Consider the following 21439-nt stretch of genomic DNA (forward strand, 5'->3'; position numbering starts at 1 on the left):
CCCTAGTCCCTACGTAAAATCACAGCCCTGTTACTGGGCTGTACATTAGCACAGCTTTCCTGTTCTTGGTCATTAACACTTGGCATGGTGTGTGTTTTCTTTCATTTTATGGGAATTTGATGTATTTCACCACTGGGTAGAGGAAAAAAATAATCACTGAGAATGTCATGATTAATTTTTTTCCTCTTGAAGAACTATGAAATTATTCTGAAATGTATGACACGTGTATAATAAAAGCCTAGTGCTCTGTTTTTTAAAAATGTGCTAGAGGTGTTCTGCAGTTTCCCAGAGGCTTAATGAGGGAGCCATACTGTGTTGGAAATTTTTCAACAATAAAAATTGACCTATTACATGCTCATGTAAAATGAGGGTTGACAATCGCACAAATATGTCCAAAATCAAATACAGGCATTGTAAAATATCACTTCTTTCCCACAGAGAAACCGGTCACCTGTTCACAGTAGGATTTTGCATTATATCCTATTCGGTAAAGAATAAGATGCTTCCCCACAGGGAAACAAAATGGCAGCAAAGTACTGGCCCAGTGCCCTTCTATCAATGCTTTTCACTGGCTGTTTTGCCAAGTCTTCAAAAATAACACATAGGTGTATTTTTTCAACACATGTTTAGCCTCTTTGTCGGTTTAAAGGCACAAAAGGAAGAAAAGGTTCTGCATTATTCACCACTTCATCATGAAACACAGGAAAAATTAATTGTTTCCTTGTTTGATTTTCTTTTTCTCTCTGTAATACTGCTTTTATTTCTTAAAAATTCTGGTCTCTTTGGCTGTTCTTTTAACATATATATCAGAGGTGGCCTCTTAAAAATTGAGCATATGGCTCTGAACCTGCACCTGCGTTCAGGGAAACGTCTATTGCAAAACACTGAAATTAAGAACAGAAAAGTTGGATTCAGGAATTATTCAGCATACTGCTGAATAATTTATTCTTCAACTCTTTATATTTAATTATCTTTCTTTCTTTGATTAAACATGGTAAATATTGCTCCTCTGTCCAGAACAAATTAAGCCACTGTCAACATTTGTATATTCTTTAGATATTTAACAGTAAGTTTAAGCCAATGGGTACCCCAGAGGAATCACTAAATTGTTTGGGATTTAAAAAGCCCAGCTGTTTCACTGCTGAATGTCTACCGCCAGTGAGTGTACTAGCAATCCCCTCACAGTACCTTACTTCATTTCCCCAGCCAGTCGCTGGCTCATGATGTTCCCAGCAAGACGGAGCAATGTGTGGAGGTGGAATGTGATGTAGCGAGAGATCAGAGTTTATCAGCAATCCCTGTCAAGCACCGAACTCAATGCATTAAGCAGGGGGGAAAGGATTAAAGTATGAAAGCAGAACCAGCGTGATAACTAAGGCCTTGATCCATCTTCAGTATACGAGGCTACAGGTCATGAGACTCTTCTTCAGCAGGGAGATATTTTTTTTTGTGTGGATCTCTTTGCAGGTTCTTTGCCCTTCATAATGGAGTCTAAAGGGAATCTTATATGGTAGGCCATAGATTTGCAATACAGTTTATCCGCATTTAAATAAATATCAGTAAAGATTGTAGAAAAACATGATGTTAGTGTAGAAAAGGATATTAGGCATTAGATGTAGAAAAGGGTGATATTATACAGGCAAAGGTGAGGAGAGAAAGAGAATCAAATTTACTTCATTGATAAGCTCATCATTTTTTCATAGTTTCCTAGTTCTGATTTTCAGTTCAGAGGTGTGCAACCTAATGTTAGAATATTAAATTTAAAAAAATGGACAGGAGATTATTATGAAGCAAAGAAAGTTGTGTGCTGCTGTAGGATTAGAGAGGTTTTTCTGGCCATAGAAGATAGTGCATTTATATAATAGAAAAACCTAAACCTGTTAGTTAATTTAAGTCTTTCCAAGACAGAACGATTGAAGCTGATATTAAGAATACAATGATATGATCCAAAAGGTACCAAAGTAAAAATGTGAGAATGAGTGCATGCAAGTAAATAAATATTGGAAGATTTGTCAATTCTAACAAAGAATCTATAGATTTCAACCATACTTTAGATGTTATTTGGATGATTACTGCTAATATCTAAGAATCTCTTAAGAATACATTCAGGAATTATTGAAATACACATAATCTGTAGTGATTCAGATGCTCATATAATTTAAGTGTATAATACTGTAATATGCATGATGACCATAATATAGCACTCTATTTAGGTCCAGAAAGAACAATACCATAATACTGGTTATTTCATTGCTTTTACTATATTCTAACGTCATGACAATTACTTACAAGCCACATATTCCAATGCTATGTTTTACTAACTCATTGTGCATTTAGTGTTAGTACAGCAAAGGCAACTACCCAAGCAGTGATGGCCATGGCCATCCTTTTGATGTTCATTTCGGATTCTGTTGTAATGCTCAGTTTGTGTCTGGTTCCTGCTGCAGATGATTATTGGTACAAGACTTCTGATTCATTTAGGAATAAAGCTGAGTCAAACACCAATAAATGCCAGTCATTTACTTCTAAAACAATACATTTTCTTCAGGTAAACCCTGAGGAAGTACAGGAGCATACTGAAAGTCAGCAGACACAACCTGAACACTGAACAAGTTGTTTGGGCAAATTACGTGGGCAAGCCAATCTACAGTCACTGTAGCGTCATAAGTATTGGGGGTGTTCAGTGGAATTTGCTGTACTGAATGATGGGATTTCATTCAAGGGCAAGAGTCTGCTCACAGAATTTGCATAGGTTCTTAAGTACTGCTTATAGATAATGACACATATTTTATTTCTCTCATTTCAGTGACTATTTCAACAAGTACCTTCTTTGATGGCTTACTGGTAACTGGGCTTTACACCTCTACCAGCGTTCAGGCTTCCCAGAGTGTTGGTGGTTCCAGTGCTTTTGGATTTGGTAAGTCCAGTGTAATTTACATTCTGCAACCCAGGGTGATGAACACTTAGTTGTACAGAGGACATCAATAACGACACAATTACTGAAACGGGTTATTTTAGACTGAGTAATCTACAATACATGGAAGCCGATGGGAGTTAATGAGATAAGGCAGTGGTGGGTTTTAGGCAGTTTTATTTCTGCCTCCATTTTCATCGTCTTTGGTTAACCTTGGTACTGGTGTACTGAACTCTACGAATTTTGAGAGAAAAGCCTCAGCAACTAAACTGGTTAAAATAGGCATTTCTAAATGGTGCGACATTTTGTATAAACTAAAGCATTTAGCCCAAAGCATCTAACTATTCTTGGGCTGAAAAACTGATTCCTTTGAGCTTATGTCAACCTACTTTTTCCATTCACTTAACAATAGCATCTTCCTTAAAATCAGAATCTTGGTCAAGGTATTTTATATAACCAATTATTTTCCATGTACGAGAAACAGAACTGTAGTAAAAGGGGTAGGACAGGTTTTGCACAATTATTATATACTTCAAGTTCTGCTGTAGCATTCAGCAGTAGCAGTCAGGCCAGCTATGTTAAGGACAAGAGATTTTTTTTTCAAAAGCACTTCTAAATTTGTGCAAGTGATTTACAGCTGTGCTTTCTGCAGTTTATTATTTGGTAACATTTTTTATATCCTTACAAATAATTGTAACAATTGTGTTCCTCCAGTTGGAGGAACTCGGTGACCCCTAACAAGCAATCTGGGGTGTAGGTACAAAAATAGTTGCCAGTTGTAGGGGACACCAACTGCACTGCACTTGCAGTAGCATGTTTAAATGTTCATTTGTCTGTTAGGGTTAAACTTCAGTACGTTCTTCTGATAATCTTTCATGGTAATTATCTGTAATGCATGTAAAACACAAACAGCCTGGGCATGTGAGTGTCATACAGTAGACATAACATTGGCTTGTAAATGAAAGAATGCAAAGTAAATAGCACATTATTTAAAACTGTATTGAGAAATAATTTGAGCAGGTCCTTGCCTCTGCAAATAATATCACTGATCGACCTCAAACCTTTTGTTCAGCCTTTCAAAGGGAACAGCACAGCTGCCACAGGTATTTCATGTGTTACACAAAATGCACTGAAAGATCCACTTTTCTGGAAGAAGCAGTACTACTGTTTCTCCTTTCCCACCACACTCTTTACAACCTGAGCAGGATCTGATGGAGTAAGCAAAATGGAAAGCACTTATCAATGTGAAATTTATGGGATGGTCAAGTTACTGGCAAGCTGTTATCTTGCCATAAAATAGGTCTTTCTTTGTGTTATGTCATTGGGGAGATCGTGTCCCTGTATGACAGACTCGCTGGGCACAGTATACAGGTCATGTTTAATCACATCTAAATATTTAAGAATGAAAATCAAGTAAAATTTTAAGAACCTTAATAGCTTTGTGCATTTACAAAGTACGTCTGTATTTTTTCCTGAATTTGTATCTTCATCTGTAGAACAGGGCTCTTACAGTGGGTGTCTCACTAAGACAGATGTTAAAAGTAACATATGATTTGTGACAGGAAAAAAGACATGGCCTTTTTTTTTTTAACTTGCCAAAGGTCATTTTCTTACTCTTGATGTATTACTTTGACCATTCAGTCACTGGTAAGATAACCAGTGACTAAATTGGTGACACATGTGTTCTGCAGACCAAAAGAAGATCCAGTCCTACAGGCTAGGAAAATGCAAAAGCCAAAGAGATGTAAAAAGTCACATGTGGTTGGAGCTACCTCATTTTGCTTATCAATACATCTTGCCCAGGGGAGGTCTGCTGCCGTTGTCTTGAGTGTGCCTTCATCAATGTCAGAGAAAAACTGCTGCCATCTCTGACCTTTCTTTTGAACTTTCTTCAGGCAAACTGTAGGGTTAGTTGTTACAGTTGTTAGTTATGCAGCATTTTAAATACCCCCCCTCATTTTGTTGTTTTTCTTTGCTAACTTGTAAGCTTCCATATATTGAAAGAAAACCAGTCTGAATGTTTCAAAAGGTCTGATGCTCTTGTACAGTGTATTTGCAGTCACAGTAAAAAGTCAAAAGTGAAGGAAAAATGGCAATGGCTTTTAAACTTAATGTCATACAAATGTTTGCTCCTTGATGTGTGGATGGCTCCCAGGACTGAAAACTACATAAGCTTTTCCTTTCTCTATGGTAAGAGATGTGAAGGCTGGCCTCTTCCAAAAAGCATTTAGCATGCAAATGATAGCTTTTTAAAATGATTTGGTATCTTTAAAGAATAACAGTATTTTAAAATCTAACATCTATAGTAGAAAAAGAGAGTGGTCTCTACAATATTTAGTAGCTTATTAAATAAAATAATAGGTGGGCATGGCATTGTTTCATCTTCCAAAGAAAACGTAAGCGCTTTCTGCAGAAACTCTGGATCCATCTGTTGTGTCTTTATTTCTAATTAGCAAAGAAGTTGCTCCTCCTTTCTAGTAAGTGATCGTGATGTTAATTTTAGATTTAGCTTCTGGAAATATTTTTTTTTTTTAAATGTTGAGGACTATGTCAGATTTAGAGACCTCAAATCAAAGATTTAGGTGGTTTATCATAGATTAGATGGGAGGGCCAAAGCTGGCCCTTTAAAACCTGAAGATAGCAGTATTCTGCAATTGGGTTGATAATGGTTGCTTACAGAGCAGGGAAGAATATTTTTTCTCACTTGAATATTACCATTGAAATGCTCTTGTCTGTGTTACACAGGAGGTCACGCTAGATTATTATAATCTTCCAGCCTGCCCTGACAATATGAAGTCTTCCCAACATACATATATCTGTCTCTTGTGCCATAAGTTACTGTGATGTGGCTACAATTATCTTTTAATTACCCAATTTATGAAGTGACTTGATGCAGACACAATCATTATCAGTTATCACAGTTAGTTAGCAGTGTGAAGAATCTTGAAGAAAAAAAGATAAAAAACATTAGTGCTAACAGAGTTAATTCTAAGGCTTATGTTTTCTTTCTTTTTCGGTATATATTGTATAGCCAGAGAAATAGTTCCTGGTTTCCTCTGTGGGATTACACTGACATGAAACTTGCTAAAATTTTTATTTTGGAAGCCTTCTAACAACTCTTTTTAGGGAGAAATGTGTGAGCTTTTGGGGATAAAACTTAACAGTGGTCATAAATATTACACTTGTCCTAAGCTGAACCATTGTCTGGGGTCAGGTTAAGGTAAAACTAAAACTGTAAAGCTGAAAACAGAACTGGGATAAAACATAAATTTGTAGTTGAAACTTCACTAACCAAGCTGTGAGGATCCTTTAGCAAAGAGATGATCCTTAAATCTAGCTTTTAAGAATAGTGTTTCTTTCTTCATTAGATCCCTTGATACAACAGATACCCTAAGCTACATCTCTCCAGTAAAATTTCCATTCTCCTCATCAATGTGGTGCATACCCCACAGTGTGGGTTCGTTTCCACATCCTTCAGCATTGCCTGCTGAATGCTGAAGAGCAGTCCCATTTTTCATCCCCCCCGCTTTCTCAAGCCATACTGATACCCCTCAGTGTCATTCACAGCCTGTCTCTCTCTGGAGACGCGTTTTGGACTCCTGTGGCATCTCTCCATCACTTAGTGTTCTTCCCTTCTGCTTTTGACTGTGACGGTCCTTGCTGGTGTTCGGCCTTTTTTTGACATCTTAGATCATCTACTGGCTATGGTTTGAGTTTTATCAGCCCACCAGGGCTAACCTCCCATATAGTCAGGATGCCCATACAGTCATTTAGGGGCTCTAACTGCTTGATTTATTCCAAATATGTAAGAGGAAAGTGGGAAACTAGAGTACTGAAATACATGTTAGAAAGCTGCACGTGCAGTGGTGGGTTTGATGGGAATGATTGCTAGCAAATGAGATTAAGGATAAATGGGTTTGGTGGGTGGTAGGGTTACCAGTCTGTAACTTGGGATAAGTGAGAAAACACAGCTCAGCTTCTCCAAAGCCATGTGCGCTGCAAAGCAAGGAACGCAGTAGCAGTTCTACAATTAAAGGAGAAGATTACAGCATAATCCCTCAGCAGTGATAAGGAGTGCTGTGTGCTGAGGACCTGAATCTGTCTCATTAGGCAGGATGGTCCCAGCTGACAGGCTGGTTGAGCAGACAGATGTACTGGGCTGCGCACATCAAAGCTTGCCTTTCACCTGCCAGTCACACTGCATCTCTGCGTATTTGGGTTCTTCCCAAAGCTTTCCAGCTCCCCAGTATATTTTCACGTCATGCATACATGACAAATTATTTAAAATTTCAGTTTGTTGTAATGAGTCTCTTATAAACTAGTGGAAAATGTAAGCTTTTAGAGTTAAGCCCCCCCCAACATAATTTTATGCAAAATCATGATTACTACACTACACTGATGTTTACCACTTAATAAATGTGGAATATACAAATATTATCATGAAATTACTTGTTTACGCAGTAACCTTTCAGCCTAAACTGAAAAGGTTCTTTTGAAAGTCCATGGGTTCTATTATGGTAGAGACAGTGGAGTCAAAGCTTTCATTACACTGGAAAGTCACCACAGGCCCAGTTGGCTAACAGAAGATTTTTGGTTTATTTTCTGTGTGTGTTTATAAAACTTGTAATTTGTTATCTTTTGAAACAGATGTCTCTTTTCTATTGCAAGGTCATTAACTGCTGGTGAATTCTAGGTTTTGTTTAACTCTGTGGGCTATATTGTAAGAGGTTATGAGAGCAATGTTACCTGGAAACATTTTACTGCCTGAACAGGGGAATTGCATCTGCTAGAAAGTAAACAAATAGAATATGAAAGGTCATCTTGCAATCTTTCCATCTTTCCTCTTTTGCAAATCTTTGTTTCTATACTGTGAAGGTGATCATACCTACTGTAAGTAATACATTGAGTCTCTGGGATTTAAAAAAAACCCTGAATAGTTACAAATATTCCTTAAAATATGATGAATAATAAATTTCCTTGAGGAAATCCTGGATAGAGCAATCACCAGAAATAATTTACTTGGCATTACATTTGATCTTATACTCTTTTCTTTTTAAATTATCCTATTGCCTTTTGACAGGATTAAGGCAGCCTTTACATAATCCTCTGCTTGGTATTTTGGTTACATGCATGTTTGCATAGCAAACCGAACTGGAAACCCCTTTCCAGTTTATAGATGAAGGATCATTTTGATCCTGCTGTGTATAAGTTAGGAACTCGAGAAAAGGATAAAAATAGCTTCCTGGTCCTGTGTTCCCCTTTGGCTCACAGGTCATGAGCAGTCTTAGGGCAGGATGACTGCAGGCAGATGTCATGTGGTGATGCTGCTGGTTTCGCCTCCAGAAGAAGGGTAAAGAGGCTGCCTGGGTGGCTGAAGGGCACCCACAGTGTCATCTCCAAGATGGTAACACAGAAAATGCTTTGATTGTGCACCTAAGCTCTGCCGGTGCATTGATCTGGCCCCTGTGTTGGAGGCATCCGAGGCTCCCGCTGCTCCTGGATGGGGTGTGTGGTTTTGAGCCTTCAAAGACTTGGTTTTGGCATCAGTTTATGCTCAAACACTGATGGTTCTGGGGCAATGTTTTGCTTTCAGATTTTGACAGATAAAGGAAAACATCCCCAACTAACGCTGTGAGATGGAAAAAGGCCAACTGTTGGATTTTTCTTGTTAGGTGAGCCTATAAAATTGATCCACCCTGCTCAGTCTGCCTCTCTGGGCATGTTCGCAGCTTTAAAAAGTAAGGAATAATCAGTAAATGCCAACTCTTAAAAAAAAGTTTTCAGCTACATACATGCTTTTGAAGTGTGGTTTTGTAACTTACTGAAATTGCTGTAGATCCCTGGTTTACTTTGTGACAAGCCAAATGGGCTCCAGGACCCTCCCTTCACACCGGAGATACTTGCCAGAAACCAAACAGATGGTAAACTAGGAAGAAATGACCCTCGGCATTCTCATTAGAACAGTTGGGGAAATTTTAATAGGCCCCCATTTGTCTTGTGCTGTATCTAGTACCCTTTGAACTGCCACTTTTTTTTTTTTTTTGTTACAAGTCAACTACTGCCATGTATATTTTAATAGGGATTATCAAATACAATTTGCCCAGAAGATGTACCAGCCCTCTGCTGCTAATTAGCAAAGTTTAAATAATCACTGAGTTCTGGAATAATTGGAAAGATACACTGTTTTTCCTGCCAATGCATAATTACCAATTAACAGGAAGATAAAATATCTGTATAGCAGTCATATCTTAGAGAATTTGTTAACAGTCAATTAAATAATGAGTTGGTGCCAAACTGACATTGGTCAAGAAAGTGTACGTTTGAGTTTAGTTTAAAGATACTCCCCCCCGCAAATGGTATGTAACAAAACCATAATGATGATAAAACTTTCAAAGTTTGTGTGATACTTACATTTCTTTATGGCCAGAAATTGCCTTTTCTGTAAGTGGTTGACTAACATATGTGCCTTATGGAAAGGGTTTCAGCTTTATTAATGCAACATATATTCATTATCGTGGCATAGGCAGTAATTGTCCATGCTTACATGGCAAGGAACTGTGTCCCCAAGTATTTTAACCATGGAGGGGGAAAATTCCCCACATGTAACTGGGTAAGGCAGGCAGCAATGCCGCAGGGTTGGAGGAACAAGACAGCCAGAGAGGGAGCCTACATAGAAAATACTTAAACTGGCCTACTTTGAGCCTAGTTTGACCCAGTCCCATTCCCCCAAACACTTTCACCGATTTCTGCAAGTACCCTTGTGCTTGTCGGGTTTACCCTACCCCCCTGCCATGGCAGCAGCAGCTCTTGGACATCAAAATCCAATTTTGCCTAATCTGCTGAGAAGCCCTGAGTTACTCCGCAATTTAGCATTCATAAAAGTGAGTGATGGCGTCTGTTCCATAATTTATTTCAAATGTCTTTGGAGCATTATAAAGATGACAGTAACATAACTCAAACTTTTAGCCTTTCAAATCTACCTGTAGCTCCTGCTGTCTGTGGTGTCTGTGTACCTGTTTGGTCAAGGTCGAAAAGGAGAATGAACCTCTGCAGAAGTGTGGCACGTGTAATGCTGTTTGCATTTGTTAGCTTTACATTTCTATAACGTGTTCTTGTATTTGTTAGCTTTGAATAGCGGGTGCAGGTGAGTGTTAAGGCTAGAGGCAACACTTAATGCTTTGTAGATGAGATGAGATGTGGTAACTGCATAGGAGACTTAGAGGAATGTTTTGCAGTAGGGTAGTGCTTGTAGAGGGGCCCCTGGAGTTTTTAAATAAGAAAATGCGTTTAGAGACAGTTTTACATAGGCAAAACCAAAGTGATAATTGAAGTGTTGGGGCCAATTTTGGTCCAATTTAGCAAGTATGTTTATTCAGTAGTGATTTTTTTTCAGGTCCTATATACATCTGTTTTTCTCTGCTGGGTGGACAGAAAATGGTATGGGGAAAAGTTAGAGCATCACTGTATTAGAATGCAATTTAAAAAAAAGATCACATTAACATTTTTAATAAAATACATATAGTGAAAAACTGATCTAAAAGTTTGTGAAGTGATCAGATCAGGCTTTTTTGTCACCTCATACCTCTGAAAAGATCCTGATCCCAATCAGGTATAGATTTCATTAAAAATACATTAGGATATTAATTGTGACAGGTTGGTTATTTTTATCTATGCTAATACTTATTGGAAGTAAATAGTAGCACTTTTTGAAGTTTACAAATCATAGGTCCTTTTAATAATGGAAAATAATTTTTATGTGAACAGGTACACACAACCTTATACATATACTTATATGGTTTTGTTCCTCTCTCCTTTTTTCATCGTAATTTCAAATACCATGTTCAACTGGTGCACTTTGAACGCTGCTAACCAGCATATTCCAAAATTTTTATTTTTGTAAAAAAACCGTACGCAGTGGGGCTTGTGGCATTATCTCCATTTTACCAACAGTAAATTAAAAATGATGATGAAGATCAGAAGTATCCTGCAGGTTTGTTATCCACTTGAAGATGGTTATGAGCTGACTTTCAGAGATGCTGAGCACTGCATAGGTGTTTGTATGTTGAAAAGCTCCTATTCCAGTGTGGGCTGAGCATGCTCAGCCCTTCCACATATCAGCCCCTACATGTCCAACCTGGCACCTGGAAAATGAGGTGGACTTCAGTAGTGACCACGTAGGAAAATTTGGTGCAAGTGAACAGTTTTTAGAGCTTCTGAGCATGGGTCAAGGGTACAGCCCAGCTGCCCTGTGCACCTCCTGGTAGCCTGGGGCTTCCTGAGGCATTGCATCAACCTGCCTCCTCCCCATGGTTCCTCCCATCCTTGCACTGTGGCACAGCTCCATGCAGAGTACAGTACCCAGCTCGTTCATTAAGCACCCTGCACAGTTTTCCCAACACCTAAATCGCACCTAAAGCCCAGTGAAGATACACTTAAACCTCTGAATCTTGGAGATCAAATCAGCTTGCCTACTCTCAAGAGTAACACACAGATCTCTGGGCTAGGTTATAAGCTAGTAGGTGACCTGTTGTGGAGATCCTTGACATCTTCTACCTCAATTCTGCTGTGATCAAGAGACAGGTGAGGACCCCAGCATAACTGCTGGATTCACTCAAATTCTCTTCTAAGGCACTGAATTCAGTAAAAATCAAATAAAAGACAGTTGGAAGAGAAGGACTTGCAACCAGATACATGGAGTCGATCTGCCCATTTTCTTGCATCATGGATTAGCAGTTAAATTGCCTGTGGAGTCTGAGGCCTTGAGCTGCCCCCTCTTCTACCCCAGGAGGCCCTGAAGGGAGTAGCCGGGACGTGAGCCATGTACCTCTTCCACTGATTTTCCAGTGTCCTCTGTGCATGGGGAAATGTCTGGAAGTTTGTTGAGCTGCTTGTTCTTGCTGAAATCTTGCCTTAAAATCCATCTTCTCTGGTTTTTATGGGTAGATCACTCCTGTTTGGCATCAATTAGAGAAATGTCAATGGATGACTCAAATCTCTATTATTACTATTTTATTTTCTTAATAATGTTTGCCTTATTTGTTCACCAGTTAAAGCATGATCTCTAAAGCAAGGACTTTCTTCTTTATTATTCTGTACAGACATGCTGGCACAATAAAACCCGATCTCTAATTGTTCATGACTGTTACTATAATACAGATAATAGTGCATAAAAGTCAAGGGAAAATGAATTAAGACTTCATTGATTGTGGCAACAATAACAAAATACTTTCCCCTCTAAAAGACATTGTCATTATGCTTTGAGAGCTACATTCAGCTGGATTGACAGGCTGAAGTTGCATGGTAATTTGTAGTAATAGAGAGGTATCTTGATTAAAGTGGGAAAAAAAGCCATCGTTAGAAATTTAGAGCCATCTTAAAATTGCATTCTGTGTATGTATTCCTCAAGAATATATTAAGCAAATGTTCCCATGGCTGCATGAACTTCACGCTACCAATGTGCCTGCCTACATCACTTGTCCCGAGCCTGTTGTGCTATGACAGTCGGAACCCTTTCTCCCCAACTTTCCCCGTTGTGCCAGGCCTATTATTGTTTCTGCATTTTGTGTTTATCAGGATGTGATCGCATATTCAAGCTGAAATTACTGGGCTCTTGGACTTCATCAATTAAGATGCATTGAAGCCTCTTGCAAATGTGGAATGATATTGGGCAACGGTTATTATTGTAATTTCGAAGACAAGTTTGTAAACTAATTTCTGGCATATTATGACAAACAAATGTTGTGATCAGACTGCTTCCCCCATATCTGCCAATTTGTTATATTTCAAAGTGGAGTTGATTATATGTGGTGAAAAACCAGGCTTACAGAAAAATGCTCAAGAGCCCTCTGTTAAGATCCTGATCATCACCTGTCCTACCAGCTGATTTCACTGTTTGCTTGTCTGTTGTCAGTGTTGTGACTGATAATCATTTGCATGTTTTCAGAGATGGTTTACAAGAAAAATCTGTTCCAGGTCTTCTAAAAGGAATAATTCAATTTCCAAGAATATACCAATGAAAGTGAATTGCTGTTTGTAGGGAATGATTGATGTGGTTACATCTTTATCAGATGCTAAAATACATGAACTAGAGAAGAAGGCTACTAAGCCCATGCTGCTGTGTGGTGTGGTGGCAGCAGGGCTGACTTGCTGCTCTCTTGGTGCACAGTGGGAAGGGCAGAGACCTTCCGCACTGTTCCTGCTCAGCTGTTGCCGGCAGTGTTGGTAGGTGGAGAGAAGGGATTATGCCTTTGCACGGGCGCAGGGTCATGCTCACAGCTTGTGGCATGGCAAAAAGAGGTCTTTACCAATTACAGTACGTTGCTGAGATTAGAAAATTTGAGGTTAGATTGAAGTGAAAATTGTGAAGTTACTAAAAGGCATTTGTTCATTTGTGAGCATCACCTTGTGAGAGCCCAAGTCAGTCTTAAAGTGATTTAAGTCCAGCTGCCCTTGCTACAAAATCCCCAGGAAGAAAAAGTACAGTCCTTCACATGAAGTCCTTACTCCTTGAGGTAGGGTTGTTCCTCAGTAATGCACCATTGGATTTTATTACTGAATGAAATCCATTATTCTGGGATGATTATATCAGTCCAGGCAGAACTTATTTTGTAGAGTTATTGAAAGAGAAGGAGAAAGAATGATGATTTCTAATTTCTTTAACAAAATATGCGTTCATATTTTATCAGTTTATCTACTGCTTGAGTTTAATTATTTTTTGTGACCTACTGTCATATGAACGCTGACTTTTGCTTCTAAAAAGAAAGAAGATATGCCTTTTAGTTCAAAACTATAACTTCAAGACATTAAAAACCTTAAACTAGGATTTTTTTTTTACATATATCAAATAAATCAATATACTGTAATTCTTGCCTCATTTTAACCCTTAGGAAAAATAATGCAATTATTAAAATTAGCGCAGCTTGTAACCAAAGCAATTGGCTTTTCATAAGGCTTAACTTGAGCTGGTTGAATGCTTGAAGAAAACAAACCTTCAGGGGAAATCCACGAGATACATGAGTACAATATCCAACCTCATTGCAGGAAAGTAAAGATGCTTTACAGCTGTGTGAGAGAGTTGGTTTTTTTTTTTAATAACATCAAATTTTGTAGCTGGATATTGAAAGACCTTGTGGTGTTTTGGAAAGATTTGGCATTGGTCAAAGCACCCTCATGGAGTTCTAGTTTATTTAAATACAACTATTTAATTAATTACTTGACAATGCTTATTTTGGCAGTTATTACAGAAAATTACGAAACATTTTACATAGCAGATTATTAATAAAGTCAGTATTTTGCTCCTCTAACACTCTGACATTTGCTATATGTCTGCTTCTGGATAAACAACTGACACAAATATTCTGTGACGCTAGAGTCATGCTCCAGTCATATGGCATCACAGTCACCTTGACGTTCTCTGACATGCCGGAAAGATGATGTAATTATTAGAAGGCTGAATCAATAAATGCTGACAGCATTAGCTGTTAGGATGAAGAATATTAGCATTAATGAAGTCTACATTAAAAAACATATCTTTAAGAGCTGTTTTATCCTGCAAGTCTAAATTTTTAGGAAGATTAAGTTTAAATTTTTAATTTTGATGTGAATTTGTTGAAATATTCCATCTGCTTGCTCAGCACGTATATATATTGAGCTGATTATTTTTTCCTTGTAAATGAAACTGATTTTTAGATTCCATAATAAAGGTCATGGTAGATATTTCTCCTTGTTAACTACCTACTTAAATTTATCACTGAATATGTAATAAGTAATATCTCGGGGACTAGTGACCACCCAGTAGTCATAATTCACCTAAAGAGGCAGCTCTGTGATAAACTTTACTTAAGGAGGGCAGAGATGTAAGAAACTCTTTAAAAAAATCTTCAGTCATAATCTGCCAAGAGTTCAACTAAACAAACCAAATGAATGTGCTTTTTAGCTGCAGTTTTCCCTGAGACTATCAAGGAGGTGTATGTGAGCTTCCAGCTGAAGTTTGGCTAAAGATTTAGCATGAATATGGAATTCAGATTTGCTCTTCAGAATTTATCAAATGTGATAATCTGAAGGACTTTTTGCTTAGCATGGAACAAATAAACGTTTATTTGTTCTTCACTGAAATATGCTGACTGGGATATGTAAAATTCAAAAACATTTTCTATCCTGAGAAATAATCCTGAGGAATTGAGTTACTGAATTTTTAACTTTTTTTTTTTTTTTTTTAAGACCAGGAACATTTAGGGGTGGGTTCTGTGTTTTACTCCTAGATGGATCTCCTCAGTCTATTTCTGAGGATTCTTTCATTAGATACATCATTTTTACTGTGTATGATGTGGGCAACTTAGCTGGCTGGCTGAGGTATTCACACACAGATGGGCCTTCAGGTGCCCCATTTCCCAAGGACCGACACTGAAATGCAAAGTACTTCTGGAGATGTAATTTTCTGACACTAGCTGCTGTTCATCCAGAGGAATTTTAAAAGATGTCTGTCATATTCCGTGATGGCAGGGGGTTGTGGCTAGCAGCTGAGCTGGTGCCCCTGGGCTTCCTTCCTGCTCTGGGGAGAGACACGGGTCATCTTCCCCTGCAGTAGCCATCTGCACTAGTCTGATTACTTGTCTCTAAAACTACCCATTTCTTTATGCTGATTTTAGAAGGACCCAAGGTGAGTAGCTCAGCTCTGGACTCAACAAAAAAAGTTACAGATCACATTTTCTTCTTTATTTAATGGAACAATGTAAGACTGTAAAACATATGGAGCATTGGGAATGCAAATGCTGCAAGGACAACGATACACTATTACAATATGGTATCGGTCATGCCGTTAATTGTTAGACTGGCTGGGAGAGGGGGAATTTTGTGGGGAAAAAGTGAATGTGAAGGGCACTGTAGCTGCACCTTGTAGGGAGATGATGTGCAAGATACATACTGTTCTTCAGGGCAAACAGCGCAGTGTGTTGGTGAGCTGATTAACCACTGAAGCAATAGGATTAAACTGGACTGTTCCGAAGCTTTGTAAGTTTGCGGTTACATAAATATGCCCAAGGAATAAGTTGTATTCACTTCATATGAAAAAAGCTAGATTCAGTGAACTCATAGGGATGGGACAGTTTAGCTTATAGAGACTGAGGGACTTTGTAAAGTAGAACACCTTGTTTCATAGGTTTTGGACTTAATAGCATATGAAGCATTTTGAATTTGATTGGGATGTTCCTTAGAAAACTAGCTTTTAAAATCTTAACCGTTATCGTAAGAAATATATAAAGTTTATTAGAAGTGTGCAATAGTCCACGGAAAAAAAAGCTGTCTACTTCAAGTAGGTTATGAGAATATTAAGTTTAAAACAGAGAAGTCAGTGGCATAGTATCTCTGGCCCATAGCAGAGGACTTCAGTCTGGTAAGTTTAATTGCTATCCAAAGAATAAATTTACAAAGACAATGTAAGGTCAACTTACAACTGGTTAATTTTCTTTGGCTTTTCTGTGACTGAGCTTTACAACATTGACGTAAGTAAAATATGGAGGTTTAAATTGTGTATTTATAAAGAATTACTTAGGAAGTTTTGGTATAGCTCCAACTTAGATTTGAGTGTAAAGCAATCATTGAAATACAGATTTTTACACTTAAGAAGGAAATAAAACTTTTTCTTCTGAAATAAGCTTTTTTTAAAAGCAAATGTTGGGGCTTGTATGAATTCCTGATCTCTTCCTTTCCATCCTTATCTTTAGGAAGGTGGATACTGCCTAATTACGGTCCCAAGTAAAAATCTCACTGTAAAGAGATTTTAAAATGTTATCTGGTCCAGGGTGTACATTCATGCATCTCAGAATAGGGATATTCACTACAGCCCCGTTATACTGAGTCTAGGGTCAGATTCAACGATCCGTACTCGGGTATCTGCAGAAAGTCGAGGGTTTCTATGCCATCACGCAGCCTCCAGCACCTGCCAGAGGAGAACATGGAACCCCCTCAGGTCTTGTATCTTCTGGATGCCTCAAGCATGTCAGGTGTTTTTAGACATCACTGTGCACTTGATACAGCTGATGACATGTAGGAAATTAGTGTCCTAAGGCGGACACGTGTCCCACACCCTGAGCTGATCAGACCTCACCATCTGTGAGAAGCCAAGACCTCTTGCTCACATGCAGGCACGTCTACATTGTCTCTGTCTGGAGCCAAGTCCCACCCTGGCTTTTCTCCTTCAGAGACTCAGGTTATTGTCTGGTTTTAGTAACAAACCACTTCATACTTCAGCCTTGGGAATAGCTGAAGTGCAGCTATGGCTTCCTTTAAGCATAGCTTAAAAATTACAGGAAGCAATTTTTTTTATTTAATAAGTACGTTTATTTAAGGGAAATTCTATTTCATGCCACCTTGCTGGCACAGGGTAAAAAAAAAAAAGGAAAGGTTACTGTTAAAAGAATCTGGTTTTACACTGGCTGTGGAATTTGTGCTATTGCAAACCCTCTGAAGTGCTTTCTCAAAAGCTGGTGTAGAAGAGTCTCGCCAGGACAAGTGGCTTTTCATATGTTGTTTTATTGACTCACATTTGATTGTTTCCCATGTGTATTTAAAGGCTGAATTCCAGTCTGTAGTGAATGACTCGGAAAGTGATTTTGAACTGAATTCATTTGCAGTTTCTAACAGAGGCATCTGCCGACCAGTTCTGAAAAGGTCCAGGTTCTTGAGTCCTACCTGTTGTAATCTTGTGGTATGCTTTAATTTGAGCCTTCTGTGCTTATCCAAGATATTTCCATATAAATGAATGAAATGAAATATAAATAGCTTTAAAAACCAATGCCAGTTATTTAAAAAAACCCACCCTTCTATGGTACCACGTTAAAACCTCACTGAACTAGTGCTTACTTTCGTGGATCATAGTCTAACACAAAGAACAAAAGATCCTGCTTTGTCTTCATTTTTATTGTCTTTCTTAATTGACAAAAATTTTCCTCCTTGTTTTACTAGTAAAAGAAAATATACAGTATTGCCTCTACTTTGTCATAAATCAAGACAGCTTGAAGGCAAGTAGTTGCACCAGTGAAAAAACATGAACTCTGGAACTGATGAAAATGGATACAGTCAAGTGGATATTTTCAGGGGAAATAATCATAGGTATGGTATTATGAGTTCCACAAGCCATATGAATAAAATACCCTGTTTCATGAAAATTTAGTAATAATTCTAAACACAGAGGAACTTGCACTTTAATATTAAATCTTCATCCATTTTATTTGCAGTTTTTTTCCTTGAGAATTTTTTTTTAAATATACTTCTACAGTTTTCAGAATAACAGTGAGAAACTATCAATCCAATTAGAGCAGCCATGGCACTCAAGAAAGTAAAAACTGATAGCATGGTAGGAAGCTATAAGTAGTTTAAAAATTATTCTAATCAAGGGAAAATAGCTTAGAGTCTTCATAAGCAGATTTCGTATTTTTTGTGCCCTGAGGACAAATAATAAATCTGTAGTGTTTCAGGAAGCCAGCATAATGAAATGACCTTTTTTAAAAAACTGGGATTTTGGGGAGGGAAATATATGATCATATTGCAGCTAGATTGCTATTAAAGTAATAAACTGCTTCATATGCAACAAGAAAGGTACCTGCAGCAACACTTATTTGAGTCAGACAGCATTGAATCGAACTACTGTTAAATGCTAACCTGTCTTTTTCTGCTTGAGGCAGTGCTTTCTGCTCATGTGATGTAAGAGAGAAACGGTGAATATTCATTTGATATCCAGGTAATTCTTATTTTTGGCAGCTTGATCTAAGTACTGCCTGTTTGTATATGAACCTTGCTTGGTATGAGTCCATTTAACTGTGGCATTTTCAGAGTAATTTGAGCTTTGCTTTGAAAAAAAATAATGAATGATTAGTGCAAGTTTCTAAAAGTGAATTTCTGATATTGAGAGCCTGCAAACTATGCTGCTTCTAAGAAGATGTAATTTTATTTGAGAAAAGATAAGTTAGTAAAATATTAACATCAGGGCTTGATCACAATTTAAACTCGATGCTTATTCCAGCAGCCCCCACAGTTCGGGGGCGATTGGCCCGTTGCGGTGCCGGTGAATTGTTCCCAGGACCAGGCAGGGGTTCAGTCTGGCTCTGATCCCTGTGCTGCAGGAGCCATGGCAATGATGCAGCTTGAATGTCTGTGGATTTAAGCTCTGTCTTAAAGCTGGTTATAGTCGTTTATCTCCCAAATTCCTGTTGCAAAATTGTTTCAATGCTTCATTTGCCTAGTGATTAAAAGAAGGTCTAAATTACAGTAAATTTATTCAAGTCTAGTTTCCACCCTTTGTTCATATACCATGATTGTCCTTTGGCTTAAACAGCTCCTTTAAAACCCCGTGATAGTTAGCGATAGCAGTCAGCCTCTCTCTAAACAAGACAAGCTTTTTCTCTCTCCTTTTATGACATATTTTACATTCTTCTCATCATCCTAGTAGTCCTTCTCTGCAGCTGCTCCAGCCTAAGTTAATCTTTTTTGAACACAAGCGTTCATAATTACGCACAATAATTGAAGTGATGTCTTAGCAATGCTTTACCAGTACTGTACTAATACTCCCCCCATCGTTACTACAAATAATTGAGCTGATGTATTTTAGGGCAGTTTGCCTTTTTTCACATCGGTAGCTCATTGTCAGACTGCGATTAACTGATGTGGATTGAGCTTTCTCCTCCTCAGTCATTTCTAGTTTATAGCTGGAAGTATTCTTGTTATTGTCTAAAGTGTATGACCTTACACTTTCTACAAGAGGCAAAGAATCCACTTGTACTTTTTTCCAGTTGTTAATTGTACTCTGTTTAAAAAGGTGCCTAACTTCTAATTTTAATATGCCTTGTTTCAGCTTCCAGGAGCTGGTTCTTGCTATGTCTTTTATGATGTATCAGAGTCCTTTATTAGGGGATATTTTCTTTATGTTAGGATACTTGTCTACTGAAATCAAATTAACTTCTCAATTTCAAGAAATAAATTATAACCTATTGAACACTAAGTTTTTAGTGTAAGGAATCTTTTTTATATCTAAGCAGAAGGTATAAGGCAGATTGCTACAGTGTGAAGAAAAGCTAATTTTCAGCTTCCTTCCAAAAGTGTGAACCCCAGCATCATGACAGATACTCTTGTCACCTCAATTCATAGAATCGAGGAATGGTTTGGGTTGGAAGGGACCTTAAAGATCATCTAGTTCCAGCCCCCCTGCCATGGGCAGGGACACCTTCCACCAGACCAGGTTGCTCACAGCCCCATCCAGCCTAGCCTTGAGCACTGCCAGGGATGGGGCACCCACAGCTGCTCTGGGCAATTCAGTGCCTCCTGCCCTCACAGTAAAGAATTTTTTCCTAATCTCTAACATAAATTTATCTTCTTTCAGTTTAAAGCCATTCTTCCTTGTCCTATCACCACATGCCCTTGTAAAAAGTCCCTCTCCAGCTTTCTTGTAGGCCCCTTTAGGTACTGAAGGCTGCTCTAAGGTCTCCCAGAGCCTTCTCTTCTCCAGGCTGAACAACCCCAACTCTCTCAGGCTGTCTTCATAGGAGAGGTGCTCCAGCCCTCTGATGATTTTTTGTGGCCCTCCTCTGGACTTGGTCCAACAGGTCCATGTCCTTCTTATGTTGGGGGTCCCAGAGCGGAATGCAGTACTCTAGGAGGGCTCTCACGAGGGTGGAGTAGAGGGGTGGAATCACCTCCCTCGACCTGCTGGCCATGCTTCTTTTGATGCAGCTCAGGACACGGTTGACTTTCTGGGCTGCAAGCACACATTGTCAGTTCATGTTGAGCTTCTCATCAACCAATGCCCCAAGTCCTTCTTCTCAGGGCTGCTCTCAACCCATTTTCTGCCCAGCCTGTATTTGTGCTTGGGATTGCCCCAACCCAGGTGCAGTACTTTGCATTTGGCCTCATTGAACTTCACGAGGTTTGCATGGGCCCACCTCTGGAGCCTGTCAGTGTCCCTCTGGATGGTGTCCCTTCCCTTCAGTGTGTTGACTGCCAGTCAGCTTGGCGTCATCAGCAAACTTGCTGAGGGTGCCCTTGATCCCAGTGTTCATGTCACTGACAAAGGTGTTAAACAGTGCTGATCCCAATACTGACACCTGAGGAACACTGCTTGTCAGTGGTTTCCGCTTGGACATTGAGCTGTTGACCACAACTCTTCAAGTGTGACTATCCAGCCAGTTCCTTATCCACCGAGTGATCCATCTGTCAAATCCATGTCTCTCTAATTTTGAGGCAAGGATGTCATGCAGGACACTGTCAGATGCTTTGCACAAGTCCAGGTAGATAATGTTAGTTGCTCCTCCTTTATCCACCAGTGCTGTAACCCTGTCGTAGAAGGCCATCAAATTTGTCAGGCACAATTTGTGCCTAGTGAAGCCATGTTGGCTGTCACCAATCATCTTGTTTTCCTCCTTTCTTGGACCTCTTCCCTCCAGGGCTTTATCCTGTGGTACTCTACCAAGCAGATCCCTGAAGAGGTCAGAGCCTGCTCTCCTGAAGTCCAGTGTAGCAAGCTTGCTGTGAGCCCTT

At 38.9% G+C, this 21439-nt stretch overlaps 1 protein-coding gene across 2 annotated transcripts in view; it reads left to right on the forward strand.

Annotated features, from left to right (window-relative positions):
- The window catches only part of RELN (reelin), a 298002-nt gene that overhangs the window by 46410 nt on the left and 230153 nt on the right, over positions 1-21439 (forward strand). For both annotated transcript variants that reach the window (XM_056339923.1, XM_056339922.1), the window contains exon 2: positions 2807-2917. In XM_056339923.1, coding sequence (XP_056195898.1) covers positions 2807-2917 — 111 coding nt within the window. The remainder of the gene's footprint in view (positions 1-2806; positions 2918-21439) is intronic.

Source organism: Falco biarmicus, chromosome 5 (assembly GCF_023638135.1).
Source record: "Falco biarmicus isolate bFalBia1 chromosome 5, bFalBia1.pri, whole genome shotgun sequence".
In the NCBI taxonomy this organism is placed as follows: Eukaryota; Metazoa; Chordata; class Aves; order Falconiformes; family Falconidae; genus Falco; species Falco biarmicus.